This window comes from Strongylocentrotus purpuratus, unplaced genomic scaffold (assembly GCF_000002235.5).
Source record: "Strongylocentrotus purpuratus isolate Spur 01 unplaced genomic scaffold, Spur_5.0 spur5_scaffold_10, whole genome shotgun sequence".
Taxonomy (NCBI): domain Eukaryota; kingdom Metazoa; phylum Echinodermata; class Echinoidea; order Camarodonta; family Strongylocentrotidae; genus Strongylocentrotus; species Strongylocentrotus purpuratus.
Window position 1 is genome coordinate 1,972,941 of NW_022145595.1, and position 21,154 is coordinate 1,994,094.

A 21,154-nucleotide genomic window follows, 5' to 3' on the forward strand; every position below is an offset into this window, starting at 1 on the left:
TTTACAAAGTGATAGAAAGAGACAGGTGGTATATATAGATTTTAGGAGCGCCAGGAGTGTCAAGTCTGACAGACATGAGCGCTATACAAGAACCCACTATTATTATTATTATTATTAATCACATTACCTTCTCTCCAATGTCAATGGCAGGGTTTTCCCTCTTTGTCATTAAACAGTTATGTGTACATCTTCCACCACCTGTATCTGATGTCGATAAACCAATAGCCCCCTCTTAATTACTATTTTCCTTTTTAATACGCCTCCTACATTCTAACTCTTCATTTCTTGATCCAAAGGTACAGTGGCGAGCTTATGGGCACAATGTAGAAGATTTGGCTCACACCTTCACACAAATCTTGCCGACAGAGTAGCGTTCATCCAAACTGATAAAACACTTCAACTTAGTCGGGATACCTTATTGCATGGCATATGGGATATCAGGAGCGTTTCTTCAAGCTCGATATGTGTCATAAGGTATCCCTCCACATTCTTACAATTTGATTGATTGCATATGGCATTGCGTAATCGTGATGTCAACCCCCAGACTTTTGACGTATTAATACACCAATGTGTGTATTTGTGTGAGGGGGTGGAGTGGTAGCCCAAAGAAATTCATTGTGACATATACATATTATAAACTCAAAGCCGTGATGGATATCCTTCTCTGCCCAGTAGATACATTGAACATAAGACAATACTAATAATGAGATGGTTTGAGTAATCCTACCTTTGAGTGGACTCCTCATATCTGACACTAAACGTTAAAATTCCATAGGCTTCCTCATTGGCATCGTCTTTTGATGGCGACTGCGTCTTATCCAATCCGGTCTGCGCGTCTTCCATCACGTAAAGTTCGGGCCGAATCTCCCCGAGATCGCACATCCGAAAGTTCTCGAAGCTACGCCTCCTTCGGGAGTCAACGGGGGAAGGCACTGTGAGTGTACTCGGGCTGCTGGCTCCGGACATGCTCGAGGAGCGCTTTCGGTTTTCATCGTTAGGGTTCGCGAACTGTTCGTCAGGTCGAGGTCTTCGCATTGAGGCAGCTCGTTTCATAGGGCTTGTACCAGCGGGTACCTTGGCACTGCCTTCAGAGGAGGTGCTCGCATCATCGTCGCTATAGTAAGGGTCCAGCCCTGTGAGAGGATCAACATGAAACATTTTAATAGGCGTTTACATTCAATCAGTGGTATGTCATATTATCTAGACAAGATAGTGAAGACTTGCAAGAAATCATCTTAAGGGCTTTTCAATGCGTTATTGTAGGTCACAGAGAAATGATGCTAGGATTACGCCATACGCAATTGTTATGTTTGTGTTTTAATAAGTGATAGACAGGGCTGCTAAAATTGCCCTATACACTGTTTTTAGGTTTATTTTTTTGAAGGTCATTGCGATGGTGTTTCACCAAGATAACAATAGTTGTACGATATTTCACAAGATCAACTACTCTCTTAATTTCTAAGACTTATTTTAAAGTCCAAAGAATTTATTCTAAAGCCAAGGGGGACTTGGATCAGGAACAGTCACTGATCCAAGTCCCCCTTGGCTTTAGAATAAATTCTTTGGACTTTAAAATAAGTCCTAGAAATTAAGAGAGTACTACCTGACAACCGTCCCGGCCGCGTCATTTTTTTCTGCGGCACAGATTGGGGCTTTTTTTAAAAAGAGGTCTTGATTTAACCCTAACCCTAAACTTTCCCATAGGCTCAACACGCACCTAACCCCAATCTGTGCCGCAGAAAAAAATAACGCGTCCCGGCCCACTTCCTCTCAATAATTTCCCCCCCAAAGTCATGATAAGAATAGTGTTTAGGGGTCATTGCACTATGATGTGGTTTTCCTACCCGTGAGTGTACTAGGGGCCAGATGTCCGGTTGTAATATCATAATTCATAGTGGTCCGGGACAAATGTCGGGGATAGCTGCCTCGACGATGTTTATCCTACTAATAGTTGTTTTAAGCCATACCCAATTCTTGTTATTTTAAACACGATTGTAAAGTGATTCCAATGGGCTTGTACGACCCCTTTTGAAATGTGCGAATGTTGCAAAGACTTATTGCGTAATCCGAACATGATTTATATGGAATATAATATAAGGTACTGGATTGACTTTGAGTTGATTTGTATAAAGTAATGACTATAATTAATATAAAAACATAATGATGGGTTCTTGTATAGCGTTCATGTCAGTCAGATTTGACCCTCCTAGCACTTCAAGGAATAAAATTCATATCGGGTACCCATTTACTTCACCTGGGTGGAGTGTGGCAAATGTAGATCAATGTTTTGCCCAAGGACATTAGTGCGGCGGCGGGACTCGAACCGCGGACCTTCTGATCGACAGTCCAGCAACGTATCCACTCGACCATTATGATTATGATGATTTATCTAATCTCTACTCAATCTCAATAAAATAAACTATTTGTAAAGAAATTAAATGTTTACAACATCTGAAAAAGGAAACCTTTGCTCATATAACATTCAACACATCTAGTCGTGAGAAGGTTGTTCTCATAATAGTACACGTGGCATACCTGAGTGCTCAGATCCCGAGTCCTAAAGTATGTGGATATTTTGATTAAGCTTCATTTGGCTACTCAGACACACCAACCCTTGATCATTGCCTCATTCTGGCATATATGACGTCACAAGTGTCGTATATTGTTAACTGGAAAGGTTTAAGGCAAGCCTGATTAGTGCACGATCTAGATTGCACTGCATTAAAGTATCATGATTTTGATGATAAATGCTTTGACCGCAGTCGCGATGCTGGATTAAGCATGTCTAAATCATTTTGTTTTGATACTCGCGAATCATAATATGTAATAATAATAATAATAGGTATTTATATAGCGCCCTTATCTAGACATTTCTATTCCGAGGCGCAGAAATGTATTATTACCCCGGCTTTAGCCTAGCTGCATGCCATTACAGCGCTCTGGCATTTCAAGGAATTAATTCCTGCCAGGTGCCCATTTACATGAACCTCACCTGGGCCAAGCGTGGCAAATGTAGATTAATGCATTGCCAAAGGACACAATGCCGTGTTGAGGATCGAACCACGACCTTCGAATCTCAAGTCAATTGCTTAAACCACTCGACTACGACACTTCTACTAAACATGCTCCCTGTCGACACACAAAATTTTCCGTGATTAGGCGTGATTAGCTATACCGTTTCGCGATAGTTTTACGACGAAATTGTGTGTGTGGACGCTCACTAACGAAACATCGTACAACGAAACGTCGTATAACGAAACGCATGTGTGGGCATCGTTTCGAACTAGAACTCAATAAAGAATCTCGCCTATTCACGCCTAATCACGGAAGGTGTTGTGTGTGGACGTAACTAGTGTAACTAGTGTAACTAACTGGGCGGGGCTTAACGTGACCTAGAGCGAAAGGAGACCAGACCTCTCATTTCCGCTTCCATTTCATGACCGCATAGTAGCAAACTGCGCACCTATACGACATTTCGCTGTAGAGTTTCAGGATTACTTTCTTCTGTGTGTGGACATCCTGGAATTTATACGATGATTATTTATACGACGTTTCTTGTGTGTGGACACTCTGAAATTTATACGATGATTCTTTATACGACGTTTCGTTATAGAGTTTCGGGATAAATTGTTTTGTGTGTTGACACGCTGATGGATGTGTCTGTATTATGCAATTGCATTAAACATGGGAATGTGGCGTAAACGTTTCACTTTAATATCAAATGCGTTTTCTTTCTTTTTTCTTTTTCATCGTTGGTCGTCATGTCGAAAAGATACGACCTCACACTCCTTTGAACACTATTTCAAAATGTCACCTTTTAACATTTATCCCTTTTTGTTAACATTTTATTACAATATGATTCCCTTTTTTACCAGCCTATTCACTCGTCATTATGTCAGTCTGAATGTACTTGATACTTATGACCTTTCATCTTAAACTTACACCCTAAAAGCCTTTAGGGAGGGGGGGGGGGTGGGGAAAGGTGAGTAGAAGAATAATATATATGAAGGAAAATAAGAAAGGTCAAGAAAGGATATGAGGAAAACAGACAAAAATGAAGCACAATTATTTGTCTCAAATTACCAATAAGGTGAAAATTGTTTTCATTCGATCATTAGGTGAACTGTCAACGCTTTTAAGTTAATGACACTGAAAACATGCCCGCTAATGGTATTGTGATTAATGTTAAATTATTTCGTTAGCGACATAATTTTCAGGCGACGTATAACCTTTTATTAAACACATTTGCTAAAACTTCGATATACCTCACGGCACTCACACTTCAGTCAACTGATCCAAACTAGCAAGAATGTCACATTCTATTTGCGATGTTCGATTTAGAGTAAGGTTCTGGAAATGAGGTTGCGGAAATGACTAGGATTCTTATCCGGCCCTACATCTGACATATCAAATTCCTCGGTAGAAAGTCACCCTTTAGATCATTCTTTTTTCAACCATTGCCTCCTGGAACTGGGTGGGCGCTGTTGTAAACCCATGTGAAATAATGAGAATTATTCGCCTGGGGATTTAAATGTCATATAGAGTAATGAAAAGTGTCACAATTATGAGGGTGTGTTAAATCTCTTACTGCGGATAGGCGAAACGTTTTATAAATCGTTTCAATTACACTTGCGATATATATTCAAGCGTCACTTTATAGACAAGAAAAGAAAGACTTTGCTATGTCCCATGTTTTTGTTCATTTTAATGTCTTAATTTGAAAATAAATTGAATTTGAATATCATTTTACAGAATATTTGTCTTATAATAATATTAATAATAATATTTTAAGGTCCACTCCAAATTTTATCAAATTAAACCGAAAATGGAAATTCTTTATGCCCAATCGATCGTGAGCCCGGCAGCCACTCATCGACGTTGCTCTATCCCTTATTGTTGAACGCCAAACAAGGTAGCAGCAACTCCCGTCTTTTAACGTCTTTTGGTATGACGCGGCCGGGGTTCGAACCCAGGTTGTGAGGCGGACGCTCTACTGACTGAGCCAACACACCGGTATCAAGTAGACCTTAAAATTATTTGATTTACGAATACGATAAAGAAGAATATTAGCTGTGATTATATGATTCACATTTTATTTCTAATGATGTAAAAGTTATCACTCTTTTTATTCTTCTCAACGAACAAAAATTGTGGCTTAACAATTTGCTGTGATTAAGCTACATGTACATGCGGTTCTACTAGCCAGTGCAATGAACTCTTAAGTGAACTTTCAGTGACGTCCAGAACAGCTGATATTGGTATTAGATGGTCTTAAACATACTGCAAAAAGAAAGGAAAAAATCGATGTTGGCGCTGCGACTTGTTAAATCGTTATTTGAGCTCGAAAAGATGGGGCACATTAGGACGCTTGGGAACAATGTATATTAGCATAACGAGCTAGATAACGAGTCGTAAAATAGAAAGCAATGAGTCTGTCTAGCCTTAATGAAGAAGAGAACATAATCTGCCACATTGATGTGCCTGCAATGGAATTGTACAAGAAATTTATTCTTTTGAAAAATTATTAAAACTATGCGTGTTATGAAAAAATTATCTGGACTTACGAAACAGCCATTTCGTCATTTGTTTAAATTTACATTTATTTGTAGTACACTTCTGTCCCATGCTATTATTTTTAACTTTACTTCCAGTGTTTTTTCTTTCTCCATCTTCTTTAGTTTGTATTATCCTCTTCTTCTGTGTAACTTACTTTTTGCTTAGGGTTAAAAAAAAACGTGTTCTTTATTTTGCTCTTTCTTTACGTGAATTTATCTGCTGTTTCCTCCTTTCACATTCTGACTTGCTCTTTGCTTCTTTATTTATTATTTAAACAAATATTTTATTCGGTTTCGTACGGTATTGATCCTGTGGATTTAGGGGTATTTCTGTCGCGAGGAAAAGTCGGTCGACTGGGATGACCCACTAGCTAACACTGCTAGTATTAAATAGAATACAATTAATACAAATGTGTTAATCGAATTGCAAGTTAATCAATCAATATGCAAGGCTGTGGTAGCCGAGATAAAAAAAAATAGCCTGTATAATCTGCTAAACAGTTTTTAAGTATTCATGTATTTGCGAGAATTAGGAGGCCAGCGGGTAGAAAATGTCAGTTTATCTTTTTCACGCACGTTTATATTGATTCTTGCTTGTCAGTTATGCGATAAGATAAAAGAATTTGGTTTGTACGCACTTATTGGCTCCTGCTCACTTATTGTAGGATCCAGTTCGATTTTTGTCTTAGCTATATTATAAAGAGGAACCAACAACGTTCACAAACAAAATAATCGACTTCAATAGCTGTAATGATTTCACACCGAATTTTTAATTGATTTATATTATCACTGCGCATTTTATTTTGACAGAATCCTTCAGGGATGCGTCTCACGAAACCGTCATAAGTACAAGTTGAGCATGGAGTTGAGTTGAGCGACATCCCATTGAAACGTGTGTATCAAGTTTAACACGCGTTTCAATGGAATGTTGCTCAACTTGTACTTATGACGGTTTTGTGAGAGGCAGCCCAGGTTCCTTCGCCACAAATGCTTGTTATTCCAAAAATATTCTGTTGCATGTATTCACCCTTTCTTCTCCTTTTTTTCTTACTAGTAATATTGTTTTAAATGTATACATTTTATATACGTTTCCACATTTTTAATGTAATTGCATTATATCTGTTTAAATTGTATTTTAAATGGAATTGTGGAGTAATATAAATAAAGTGATTTGAACTTAAGTAATAGCTAAAAGGAAAAAAATGAAACAAATAACTAAACGCGTAATGATATTATGTGACCGCAACGTCCGGGGAAGCTGAGAAAAGTAATAGCCCCAAGGAAATGCAACGGTGCTGCAGATGATACTATTGGTGTCAATGATGCTTGGAAATATATGGGTACTGTGCTCTATACGGACATTAATGGGAAACCCAACCTTGAGAGTACAATACGCTTTAAAGAAGCAGAAACATCAGATATACAGACGGATGAAATTTTGAACGAAATCGGACAAAAATGACAAAGTTATGAACTTTTCAAAGTTGTTATCACTCTATGGGTAACTCATATTGGCTGAATCAGCAGCGACTTTGTGACGAAGTCCTGTTCCAACACACAAAAATGCTAAATGAATTTTTATTCCCTGCAAAATCTTTTCCATTTCGAGAACCTTTAATAATTTGCTACCCAAAAGGGTTAGGGTACGTAGGAAGAAATTTTGTTGGGGGACATTTTAGAACACGACAAACGGGAGAGTAACTATCCCACGACTGCGTCACAATCCACTGACGAAATTGCCAATTTGAGATTTGCATAGATTTAGTGATCTCATATTTCAAACCTTCATAACTCCCTTATATTGGTCCGATTTAATTTAAACTTTCTTCATTCTAATTTTTTTTTACATGTTTTCCCGTTTTCATATTAATGAGTTTATAACAAGGGTTGTAATAGCCTTTAAGTCGATCAGAATGCAGTAGAATTTTCAGAAGGGGTTTTGACGTATATCCAATTTGACCTTTTAAAAACAGATAGTTATTTTGCTTTCGTCGCATCCATCATAATCCTTCAATCTCTGAACTGATGTTATGTATCTCCGTCTTCGCCTTCTTTGCACAACACACAGCATGGTGTTTGCACAAAACGTTACGAGTATTCACGTGTGGATGCTGTTTACCGACGCGAACTTTAAGGAACAATCTGGATCGAAACAAATATGCTTTTTTAGCCTGCCAGCGTATTTTGATATGTCTTAAAGACTCGCTCCCCAAACTGCATTTTCTGGCAAAAGATAGAATATTTGACTGGACCACGCTATCTTTTGTGTGAATATTATCACAATAGCGACGAAAGATGCAGCATATGCTTAATTATGAAGTGATTGTAAATTAACTGTTGCTCTGGACCTATTTGCATAGCAATGATGCTGATGGCTCTTATGAACCTATACTAATAATGATTCAAATAACTAGATTCAAATATATTTTTTTGTTTAATTATTTTATTTATATAAATTGAATAATTAAACGAAAAAATATATTTGATTCTAGTTATTTCGTTGTGTCTACCCACATCATCGCTTTATATTGTCTAAAACTAGAAATAAAACAAAACAAGCAAACGAAAACATAATGAAGGATAATAGGCAACATGTTTAATTACGGTACAGGCCCACTCGATGATAAATAAAAAAAAATCAACGGATCATTCATTTTAACCGGTAGTAAAGATGATTTTTCCAGAGCGTACTGCTTTTGGAATTTACCAAATGTTGTTGCTAGAGGGATGAAATCCATCATCATGTGGTCTGAGACTTGTGGTCATGACAATCATACCCGTTCTCTTCCTTGGTGGATTATTAAAGTGAATTGACTTAAATTATTTTAGTAGTAACGGTATCCGGATCCCCAGAGGCAGCAGGGCGATTTAATTTTGGATTCTACCCTATGAACTACTTTTCCGAGGTAAACCACATTGTTTAGTCAACGTCTTTGATTGGCAGAAAACGTATTTGTTTATATATCATAATATCTATTCATTTATATCTGATATTTATACAGGGTGGCACATATCACCAATTTGGCGGTCTTTCAAAAGGCCCTGTTTGGTAAGAATAAAACAAATATGACAATGATTTCATCGAATCAAGTTTAAGAATGTGCTTATTAAAAAGACTTTTTTTTCTCTTACAGTTGTATATGCTTTAAAGTTAAGACAATCAAGATACATTATACATACACAAATGCTGTTTCATACTCAATATAGACACGTACAAACATGTACATCTTACTATACAGTGAGCATACTTTCAGAAAATTCCTCGTAAGTTCAGGGGTTGTTTGTAAAGGCATTCGATTCCTTACGTAGCGCACGTGTACGGGCTTGAAGAGCACATTAGGAAAAGTAAGATACATTTGGGAGACCAATCAATCTCCCTCCAGGTTCCACTTATTCAAACAGGAAACACTCTCCCAATGCTGACAGCACAATCTATTTTTTTTTGCAGGGGGTTGGAAAGAGAAAGCATTTTAAAGTCACCAACTCCTGAATGCTGAGATTGTATTTAACCAAAATCGGAAATGCGGTCACAGCAGTGAAATATTACAGACCATTTTTCAAAACGCCTGTATCTATACGAGAATTTCTTTTTCCTTTACATAATTGCATATAAGTTCAGTCAAGTTATGTACTAAGTAAAAATAATAATGATGCTAATAATAATAAATCTGGATTTTCATAGCGCTTAATACAAAATAAGGTATCCAATCTCTGTACAGATATCATTAAAACACCGGTCATCATATTTACTCACGCACAATGTGCACCATCTCCACTTCCTGGGGAGTGTATGGTCAACGTGCATGAGAGCATATTTAGCAAGAACTGTCAGACAGGCTATCGTAATTTCAACAGGTCCCCATTTCTATCCTGGGTATGGAGAGGTAAATGTACACAAATGCCTTGCCTAAAGTAGTTAGATCCGTGTCGGGGATCGAACCCACGTCTGTTGAATGTCCATTCAAGTGCTTGAACAACTCGACTACGACACCTCTAAGACTAATATGATCCGGTAACTTTGTACTAGATCCTTTAAAAAAATCCTTGATTTAGCTTATGCTGCAATGATATTTATAAACATTTAGGTCAGTCAGGAACCTCATGACTTTTACAAGCCGATCGCCTGTCTGATTTTCAAGATATTTATGATTGAAAATCGAAATCAATTTTTGCGTTTGCCAAACGGTTTTCATAACACTACAGTCTATTGGGGAAAACGAGAATGGTAAAACCGGTCACTCAAAGGTTTTTACTTTTTTGAGGCACTTCTTGATCATTTTAAAGCGCATTTTTTTTTAGTGCTTCAATATAACGCCATATCACAGACAATGATAGCACGTAAGGCCGTGCATCTTAGATTTAACATTTTTAAATGATCCCTTTAAGAATTTTGAATAATGCTGAACATGGTTCTGTTTTTCGACAACCACATTCCTTCTCTAAAACAGATAAATAGATAAGAATAAATTAATCAAATTTTAAAAAAACGAGGAAGAAATAGCAGCAAAGGATACAAAAACTTCGCTCTGTGCTTTCTAGCTGCGAATAACTTCTGTTAGGTTTATTCTAGGTCATAATCATTAAATAAAATAAATGGCATCATCTTTGGATGTAAACCTCCCCCATAAATGTATGCACTCTCCTGGTTTGCATTCGGCATTGGAATTTTTCCTATCGATTTTCACTCTTTTTAGTTGTGTATGAGTGCTCAACGCGTAATCATGTTGGTTGCCAGGGCAATCGAGTCTAAGATGTATGAACTTATCAATGCTGGATTCGGTGATGTGTGAGGGTGGGTACATTGATCAAGTAAACAAACAAGAATGAAACGAAAAGAAAAGAGACGTTAGCTCATTCCATTCCATATATATCCTTCCGTTTCCATATAAAGTATTGAGGGAAAGAGGGAACAAAAAGAAGAGAAGGCCGACTGAAGAGAAGGAAAGGGTTAGAGAGGGAGAGAGGGGGATAGAGCGAAAGAAAGAGAGTCAATACAACGAGAGAGAATGTAAAAGAGAAGAGAAGGAGAAAGATATATATACATGTATAGTATGAGAGAAAGAGGTGGGGTAAGAACTGAAAAACAAGCCAAGAGAAAGGGATAAAACAGAAAAAGGGTAATGATAAGAAAGATGTAGCAGGGAGAGCGTCACACAGAGAGAGAGAGAGAGAGAGAGAGAAAGAGAGAGAAAGAAAGAGAGAGAGAAAGAAAAGGGTCAGAGAGCAAAATAATCAAAGGTTGTGATATAAACTGACTTAACACAAGAAAAAGAAATTATGTACGCTTGATAAAATACTCCCGTTACATAAACAATAAATCTCAGGACAAATTCTTTTCAGTCAGTTTACAGCCAATAACATTTATCACAGGAAGTAATGGCTTTTGGCGAGAAATTGACGGAATATCTCGCTACCACAAGTGCTCCTTTCGAAACACACTCAATCAAAAATGGTACAATTACCCCTACAGCTACTTGATGTGTGTAACGTTATGACTGAGCAAGTGGTATGCAAAGTTATACGTCACAAACACACCTCCCCCCCCCCCCCCTCCTCGGTCCAGATGGCGAAAAAACTTCGGTATTTAAAGAACCCACTGAATAATGAGAACACAAGGAGATAACTGAAGGATTCCGGAATGATGTGGCACCCCCGTCTGAAACCCAAGTACCACTATAAAGGTACACAGGTCTATTAAAGATTCTCTCCCCCTTTTTTACGTGTTGTTAAAAAATCCTGGATCTGCCTCTGAAGTAGCTGACAGGATGAGTGGAGATTCATAATTAGTTCCCTGGAGTACTAGCACTAGAACAGACGCAATCACCCGATGATCTGAGAGGAACTTATGCAGTCTTGACGGATTGCCCCAACGGTCAATAACCCCGCGTGAATGCACGGTATATATTAAGAGTTTAGATGGCTCTATGAAGCACCAAAATTGTCTCACACACAATAAATCTATGAAGCACCAAAATTGTCTCACACACAATAATCGATGTTTATATATTGAGAGTTTAGACGGCTCTATGAAGCACCAACATTGTCTCACACACAATAATCGATGTTTATACATTAAGAGTTAAGATGGTTCTATGAAGCACCTAAATTGTCTCACTCACAATTATAATCAATGTTTATATATTAAGAGTTTAGATGGCTCTATGAAGCACCTAAATTGTCTCACTCACAATAATCAATGTTTATATATTGAGAGTTTAGATGGCTCTATGAAGCACCTAAATTGTCTCACACACAATAATCAATGTTTATATATTGAGAGTTTAGATGGCTCTATGAAGCACCTAAATTGTCTCACACACAATAATCAATGTTTATATATTGAGAGTTTAGATGGCTCTATGAAGCACCAAAATTACCTCACACACAATAATCGATGTTAATATATTAAGAGTTTAGATGGTTCTTCGAAGCACCAAAGTTTGTTTTGACGAATTCCGCATAATTTAATTCACTGCATTTTACATTTTAGAATATCCGAAGTGATAAAGTTTTTTCTTTTAGCAATGAGTCAGAGTTAACACTCTGCTGTAAAATTAGTATACATATATATAAAGGTGTATTTATCTACAAAGTAATAAAGGAGTATTATCTGAATTCAAAACAATATTGATTTAAAAGGCTCACGTGAAGGAATTTAAAAAAAGTTCCAATGGACTGTTTGGACGTACAGGGTATTACCTGTATTTATGAGCTAACGCCTTCGTGTCTTTAAGGTCGCATAGAAGTATTCAATCATGGGGAAATTGACACCATTCGGGTGTTTACCCAATAATAGGTTATAATGATTTCGAAACGATGTTATTTATTAATTGAAATGGAATTGGTAACCTCACCAATTTTTTTAAAAGAGAGAGAAAATAGAATAATGAACTTATTGTCAAAAAACGGTGTTTTTCTTCGAAAACAAATACAGCTTTCGTCGGCATCCAAACGATCTGTCGCACACTGCTTCCCCTGTCAAGAAGCATTGCAATCCATCAAGGCTTAAAACGTAACCCAGTGGGCAAGGTTGGCAAATATATTGTGATTTTGTTACAATATTACTTTCAAATCATTTTTGCCGAAGGGATTTGTATCAGGTTTGCTTTACCTAATTACCATGAACAGGTCCCTGCTGTGAAACATTGAATTTCCAATGACAGAGAAAACGGGGTCTATGATGTATTTTTGGATTAGCAACCTTTCCAGACTCGTGCCAGACCCCGTCACACTGGCGTACTCATACCAATTTAAGAAAACAGGGGCGATTTGAATGGCAATGATTTACCTTTGTGAATAAGAAATGTTGATGTTGATCCTTATTAAGCTCCTCAAATGATATGATTATTGTGGTTCTAGGACACCTATCCCCTGGACATCAACCCCCGGATAACCATCCCCAGTCAACTACCCCCTAGAACAACTACCCCCTAAATTAAAGACAACTACCGCCTAGGGCAACTATCCTCTATGACGATACCCCTGTGAAAACTACCCCCGGATAACCATCCCCAGTCAACTACCCCCTAGAACAACTACCCCCTAAATTAAAGACAACTACCGCCTAGGGCAACTATCCTCTATGACGATACCCCCAGGAAAACTACCCACTAGGACACCTACCCTCGGATAACTACCCCCGGACAACTACCCACTAGGACAACTCCCCCGGACAACCACCAACCGGACAACTACCCCTACGGCAACCATCATCTAGAACAACTACCCCCGGACAACTATTCTAGGGGTAGATGTCTGGGGTAGTCGTCCTATAGGGTAGTTGTCCTAGGGTATAGTTGACCGGGGTTGTAATCCGGGGTGGATGTCCAGGGGGAAGGTGTCCGGATACAAATTATTGTAGATAAAAACAAGGTATTGATAACTTATATCCGGGTCAGCGACTCTGTTAAGAATTTCCTTACAATTGGGACTTTGGTGGGGGTTGGGGGAGGGGGGGGGGCGAAGTTCTTCAGTGAACTTCTGATTCCCGAAACAGTGCAAGAGCCTCTACTTTCTATTCAATCACATCGTATATACGTTGTATAGTAGTTACACGCCGTTTTGTATTAGTGTAAATTATATGAATACGATGCAAGGATTAAATCTATAAATTACTACTGGAATTGTTGGTATTCTACGTCTTCCAAATCATCTAAATCAAATCTAAAAAAAAGGAAAAGAGAGAGAAAAGATAGTAAGGGACCCATAATGGCATTGTTGAGGGGGCTACTGTCCATAGAAAAGAATATATCCAGGGGGTGTTTCATAAAGCTGTTCGTAAAGTTACGCATGACTTTACGAACGACTTGTATATGAAAAGCCAAATGGGATGCTCAATCATTATTGATTATTATTTATTAAGTTGAACTGTGCAGATGTAGATTAACATTCTTGTTATAACATCCATTTTTAAATCAAAGTATATTTTTTGCCATAATTTAATTGAGGTTATTAAAAATATCAGAAATAACTTTGGGCATCCTATCTGGCACTTCATATACAAGTCGTTCAGTGTAATTTATATGAATACGATGCAAGGGTTAAATCTTGGTACTCTTCGTCTTCCAAATCATCTAAATCAAATCTAAAAAACGAAAAGAGAAAGAAAAGATAGGAAGTGACCCATCATGGCATTGTTGAGGGGGCCACTTTCCATGAGAAGAAGATATCCAGGGTTGATAGACCGGAGTTGTAGTTCGGGGTTGAGACGGATAAAATCACTTCACATCTAACGTAGATTGTGTCAAGACTGGCAATATCGACTGTGTTTATGATCATAGGCCAAAATCTTAGTGTGAGCAAGGAATCTGTGCAGAACTATCGTCCAGTCACAAGCAGTGGCGTGATGACGACCATGAGGGAGTACTTGAATTGGGAAGGGGGAAAGGGGGGCTAGTCTTTCTCTGAAAACAAATTGCGAATTCGCAAGACAAAATCAGATTGGAGCTTATGCTTTATGCCAATTGCATGAAAGGCATTTACGTTAATCAACATCTACTGAGCCAATATACTCGTAGAGCTTCGTATACACCTTTAGTGCACTTTGGTGAGGGGTGCCCCCTTACTGAGGTGCACTCCCGTACCCCTTCTCCCCTCTGCATTTTGGTGAAAAACTATTCAGAATCGAATGAGGTCTGTGCTATCTGTCCATTGATTTAAAGCTACTACGTTATGCGACATTCATCGGTACATTTATCACAATATCAACACACATGTGTTGCACTCTGGTGACGCATTCCCCCCAATTCAACCCCGACCCTGACGCTCCTCCCCATTTCCTCCCCACTACTCCTCCCTACTACTCCACCCTTCCCCCATCCTCAGTCAAAAAGTCTAGACGTACCATCTATGGCAATGGAGTACGATGGGGATTATGTTATTGCAAGTGTCAACGTATTTCCAGTTGATCCTGGACTACGGGTAGGTTTATAGATGACGTTTCCACTTCATCGAGCAATTACACTTGCAATGACATTTCAGTGGGCCCAACCAGGGATATACGAGTGAGTGAGTACTCACCCAATGTATCACATGTATCCGGAATCCATACTTTAGGCTAATCGTCGGAGTACTACATCACACAGTTGCAGGGTGTGGTAAAAGAATGGCAGTGGGAACGGATCATTTAGTGAGTTCGGTAGCGGGGAGGACGTGGCATTCTGCATGTCCCAATGAATTATGCATAGGACATGGAATGGCAGGTAAGATTATCATGAACCGTATGCATTCTTCATGATCCTCTTTTCCAAGATTGTCTCCCGGCACCTCCACTCTAATACGCCTTGTTCCCGCCTTACTAAGATGAATGTTTTCAGGCTCACTAATGCCGTCTGAGGTATTTATCAGTCTACTCTAGAGGCATTCCATTCACTTCTATCGCTTATAGCCGGGACATGTATTGCGCACCCATCTATGTTTATTAATAAATCAAATTACGAACAGAAAGAAAGAGTAAAAGAAACATGAACCAGGATAAAAGGGATAGAGAGAGAGAGAGAGAGAGAGAGAGAGAGAGAGAGAGGGTGTGTGTGTGTATGAGCGGGATGTAAAAAACTCTACTTGCTTCATGGTCAGTTATAGATGGGCAGGAAGGGGGGGGGGGGTTAAGGACTCTGCCCACTCCACAAAAAAAGGGGGGGCCACATACGTTAATCCGTGTAGCTTGGGTGTCGATTACTACCGAGTCTGCGGCCGACAATTTAATCTGTAGAACGATTGAAATCAAATACCAGTTGGGTATTGATCATCATTCTCTCTGTGAATTCATAAGAGGAGGGAAAACCCCAGTCCGTGATGAAGTGGGTTAAATTTCAGAGTTCGATTCTATCACGAGAGTCATTCATTTAAAGGCACACTGCCCTACTTGTAGCTACTTGCTCCCTCTATATAGAAACTTCCCCAATCGGTGCCTGTTGGTCCCCCATGATCCTCTTTTTCTTATGTTAAATGAGAGCTGAGTTAATGAGATAGCCACCTGTCACAGTGACCTCGCTGACTCGCTGGGTGGTCTAATCCCTTCTAGCTGAAGTAGTAAAGCCTGCCTTTAATGCGAAACATGGATAACAGGAAAATACAATATCTAAAAGCCTTAATTCTTGCTCTGGAGATGACAATTCATAATTGAGAGTATACATGAACTAGTCTTCTCGTTTTTATGTCAAAAACACAAGTCCACTTGTCGAGTTCCATCTAGTCGTCATCTCACCTTATCGTCTTGAATAAGCCTACTTGCCGAGTAACAACAACTCGTCTTCTTGTCGGCACAACTTGAAGACTTGAAGACACCGCTCTCATAATCTCTATGACTCCGCATCCTTTTTCGTTTACATGGTAATAGATACAGTCATCAACCTCCATGAATTCTAAATCAATCTCTTTATTATTTGTTATCATTATGACTGTGTTTCCGTTTGTGTCTCTACCAAAGGATAACAACAACTTAGAACTAGTATCTTCTTTGTTTTCATTCGTAATCATCTTCGATTGATTACTCCAAAGCTAAGAGCCGATCCCTATCAGCGGGAGACATCATCAATTTCTCTCAGAATGAAAATATGGTGTTTTTCCCAGCGGTTATGCTTCACTGGGGTTTCTCCCTTCATGACCAATTTTTCATTAGACGATAGTACCCCGACCGCCCAAAACAAGGTCATTATTGTCATAAACATGTATGAAAATCCAATCGTGTGTCGGGGAATTGAAATTACTCAAGCTCCTGGCATTATTCAATGCCAGTATACTTTGAAATTAAGCCCAATATTGTGAATTAATATCAATATTGTGGCATAATGCATCATCAGATGTCATTGCCTTTCTAACAACTATGTATGATTTATGGTGGATATGATTAAAGAACATACAATGGAATCATGGGTAAACAAAATTGTATTGTAAAAATACAATGTAAAATATATAAAATGAAACAGGTAAGAGGGATCCAGACACATTGAGAGATTTTTTTCTGCCTCTTTATATGGTAGTAAAATTCACGCTGTATCTGAATGCTCTGATAATTTTGACCAGTACTTCTCTCTCCCTCCCTCCATGCGCCCTCCCTCAGAGCATTCCCTTGCCTTCTTTTTCTCTCTCTCCCTCTCTGTCTCCGCTCTCTTTCTCTCTCCCTTCCTCTGTTTTATTTATCTCCCCTCTGTCCCTCTCTGTTTATCATTCTCATCTCTCTCTCTTCCTCTCTCTGCTCCTCCTCTCAACTCTGTCTGACTGTATGCCTCTCTTTCTATCTCACTCCCCCTCTCTCTCTCTCTGTCTCCGCTCTCTTTCTCTCTCCCTTCCTCTGTTTTATTTTTCTCCCCTCTCTCCCTCTCTGTTTATCATTCTCATCTCTCTCTCTTCCTCTCTCTGCTCCTCCTCTCAACTATGTCTGTCTGTATGCCTCTCTTTGTATCTCACTCCCTCTCTCTCTCTCTGTTCTCCACTCTCTCTCTCTCCATACACACACATATACACACACGCATACATATTATATATCTTTTCCACAATAATCATAACAATGTGAAAACTATGAAGAGCAGAACGAATTATTGAATTGAATCAGTATAGATAAACTCTATTACGTGTTGCTTCAAGTTTGACAGGACCTTTTTTTCCTCCCCTAGAATAATATTTGCGTCTCAATCGGGCCCTGGGGGACGGGGAACCAGCCGTGCAGAAAATTTCCCCGACCCGCTGGAGGAGTAGAGGCGGTCTTACGGTTAATAGCAATGTGGTTTGGGAGGAATTTGTAATGACAGCATGTTATTACCTTCGAAAGATGATTTTATCGTCTATCTTTCGGCATGACATTTACGGTAGATGTGGCAATATACGAAGAGACGTTTGGTAAGCAATGGATGTTATTACATCATCTGAGCGTATATGTACATGCACGATGGTTAAAATTTCCAGGTCCACTGAAATGAATTTTCTCTTTCAATTTAAGATTTATTTTATATTCCATACAGCTTATCGTCTGTTAACATTGGTATGTAAACTCATTGACAGGATATAGCATAATCATAACAGTACGGGAATATTGTTTCCTTTGATATGCATCGATTTTGTTTTCCTTGTATTTTCCCACGAAACAGGATGAAAAGACACGATATCATTTTACTAAAAAATGATTTTATATATACAATGAAAATATTAAGGTTTTACCTTTGAATATTCATGCTTATTGTTACAACAAGAGTTTTTTTTCCATTATTTTCTTTTAAAGTGCACCATTATTCAATTTGTAGCATTGGTCCAGAACTCACGATGGGAAATTCATTACTTCGTTAATAAAAGTCGTATTTACCTAAATTTGATATTGGTTAAAATCGTAGAAAAGGGAACAAATGCTATAATGTATATTGACCAGCGAAAAAAACAATTTCATGTGAGATAATTTTAAAAATAAATGACTAGCCGCAAAATGTAAGATTACAAATAAACCTGTTAAGACTGAAATGCAGATGACAGTTTCAAACACGTTCTTTTTTTGCGCGGGAAACTTAACGAGCAGCCCAAAACGACGCCAAATTTGAAATGCTGCGCCACACAACAACAATTCTGGAGCGACATCATAATATAAACAACTTGCACGAGCCTGAAACTTACCCAATCCTCTCATGACATGAGAAACAATAGATCCTGCGCGCGATTTGACTGTTGGTAATGCTTTTAAATCCATATGGCTGGATAATTCCTTCCCCTAAACTTCCTTCAAGGAGAGAGCACATTGTAAATAACAGGTAGTCTTAATAACAACGTAGCGAACGTGCGATGCATGATTGAGAGGGAGATTGCGAGTAGTTGATGATTGTGAAAGTAAAACGAACGCACACTACGACGCTCCGCGGCGGTACATGTGCAGTATACGTGACTGGATAGGGTGCCTACCGTTGCACGCATATGACAGTGTTTTTGGCATATAAATAGACATTGTGCATATAGGCGGCGCTCCATGATGAACTTCGCAATCAGGTGTCTGGTCGCATACCAGGCAAAAAAGTGCATCGATTAAAGTTTACATCTAGACAAGTTACCTTCAGTAAAGGAACAAGAAAAAAAAATATTTTGGCCTACCATAAGTATTTTGTTGCTTTTTAGGGCCTCTGTCATGTTACTCTCTTTTACCCCCTTTCTCTGTTTCTATCTGTTCCTATTTTCATTCTACCCTTTTTGGCATTTATATTTTTACTCTCTCTTCTCTCTCTCTCTCTCTCTCTCTTTCTTTCTCTCTCTCTTCTTACCACCTTGCCTGCATGACTATTATCATTACAAGTCATAAGTCATATTCCATCCCCGTGTTAATTGTAATTCTTTTCGGTGTAGCTGCCTTTCCCCTATACCTTTTCGATGCCTATTTTTTTTCAATTTCAAGTTCATCTCTTCACCCCTCTCTCTCCCTCTCCCACTCCCACTCTCTCTCCACCTCTCCGTATATCTACATGTCACTGCTACATGTATGTATCTCTCTCCAGCTTTCTGGTGCAAACTATCCCACCATCTTCCGCACCATTGTCAACGGTTCGGGCGAAATCAATAACCATCGACATGTACGCCAAGGGATACCGAAATATTACCGGGAAATTGAATTTAGCTACAGTAGACAAATACACAGGTTAGAATTGAGTAGGAGGGAACGAGCATCCGGTCCACACGCGCACTTGATCCCCTTTTATACCTCTCTCTTCTCTTCTCATCTCTTTCGTCATATCCTTCTATCTCTTCCTCCTTCAAACACACACACACAACTACACACCTCTAGTGCTCTGTTGCTCTCTCTCTCTCTCTCTTTCCCCCTTCTCTCTCTCTCTCTCTCTCTCTCTCTCACCATTTAAAACACACACGAACAACCTTTCTGTATCTCTCTCTCTCTCTCTCGTTCTTTTCCTTCCCCTCCCTCTCCTTTCTCACTTATCCCTCGATCGTTATGAATGCCATATCATTTAGAAGAGAGTATTCCACCTTCCTACTCCCAAGCTCTCTTCTCATCTGCATCTCTCCAATATATAGTTGTCTCCTTCTTCGTTTTGCCATTTCCCATCCATTTCCTGTCTCCTGCCTTGCTTGGCTGCCTTTTACTTTCACTTCCTCTTATTTCACTTTACATCGAACCCTTCCTTTTCCTACTCTCTTAATTCACTATACATCCTTCCGTCTCTCTCTCTCTCTCTCTCTCAGTCTGTCTCTCGTACACTGTAAAAAAGAATTTGTTCATTGGTAATTTTTACGTATTTTTTCCATGTAGAATTTACTTGAAAACATTAGTTTTGCCACTTACGCACTAAATTTAAGTCTTGCTAACTCAAACTTTCAATTTAGTAGAACATACGTGGAATATTTAAGTAAAATCAAATCGTCGGCCAGGTGGCAGAAGGGCGTAAGCGCGCGAGCGACTCGAAAACTACTTTTCAAATTATTCGCATTTAAAGATTTGTTTTATATTTAAACTGCTTTCCGTCCCGAAAATTGGTTTAAAACATAAAGACTAATAGAAATGTTGTAGTAGAACACAGCCACAATTTTTTTTCTCGGAAATAAATCAGTTTTATAAAAGTTTGAGGCGATTTAGTGCTATAACGCCCTTTTGCTTAATGTTTCATTATTGACCTGAAATTTGAGGTAACGCCCTTCTGCCAGCCAGGCGACGAAATACATAAGAACTTTAAGTAATTTCAGCTTGTATTAATTTAGTAATTTTAACTCAAAATCAGAAATTATACGTATTACTCAAACAATTTATGTTGATTATTCTTATCTTTTTAAAGTAAGGACCGATGCAGTGCGTAATAGAAATATTTACATAATTTATGAATATTCATTAAGACCAAATTAAACTCTTTTTTAAATAAAACAATTCTTTTTGGGGGTTGAATGAAAATTTAAGGACTTTAAAACATTTCATTTCATTAACACAATTCATTTAACATGGCTAAGCAAAGACAAGACAATTTTTAATTGTTACCCAGTTCAAAACAAATCAAAACTTGATATTTCAAGAAATTGTCAACCAATTTTCCTTTTAAGATGCTACGATCAAATATATATAAAATTTGGAGCCTTTCAATATGTGTTGAATTGAAGCGTATGTAATAGTTTGTGATGGTGGTAGA

The 21,154-nt window shown here is 38.5% G+C and overlaps 1 protein-coding gene across 1 annotated transcript; it reads right to left on the reverse strand.

Moving 5' to 3' along the window:
• Nucleotides 1-610: 610 nt before the first annotated feature.
• Nucleotides 611-19,237, reverse strand: LOC100891151. Its single transcript, XM_030979069.1, has 2 exons — nucleotides 18,654-19,237; nucleotides 611-1,133 (listed from the first exon to the last, which is right to left on the reverse strand). Exons 1-2 carry the CDS (start codon nucleotides 18,724-18,726, stop codon nucleotides 724-726), a joined length of 483 nt encoding a protein of 160 aa, XP_030834929.1. The 5' UTR covers nucleotides 18,727-19,237; the 3' UTR covers nucleotides 611-723.
• Between the last annotated feature and the right edge of the window lie 1,917 nt (nucleotides 19,238-21,154).

What these genes read in the sequence shown, in the direction of transcription:
- LOC100891151 (XM_030979069.1), bottom strand. Translation starts at nt 18,726, where the DNA reads ATGGATTTAAAAGCATTACCAACAGTCAAATCGCGCGCAGGATCTATT. An exon ending in TCATGTCATGAGAGGATTGG is followed by an intron (nt 1,134 to 18,653) that starts GTAAGTTTCAGG and finishes ATCCTCTCACAG; the next exon opens with GGCTGGACCCTTACTATAGC.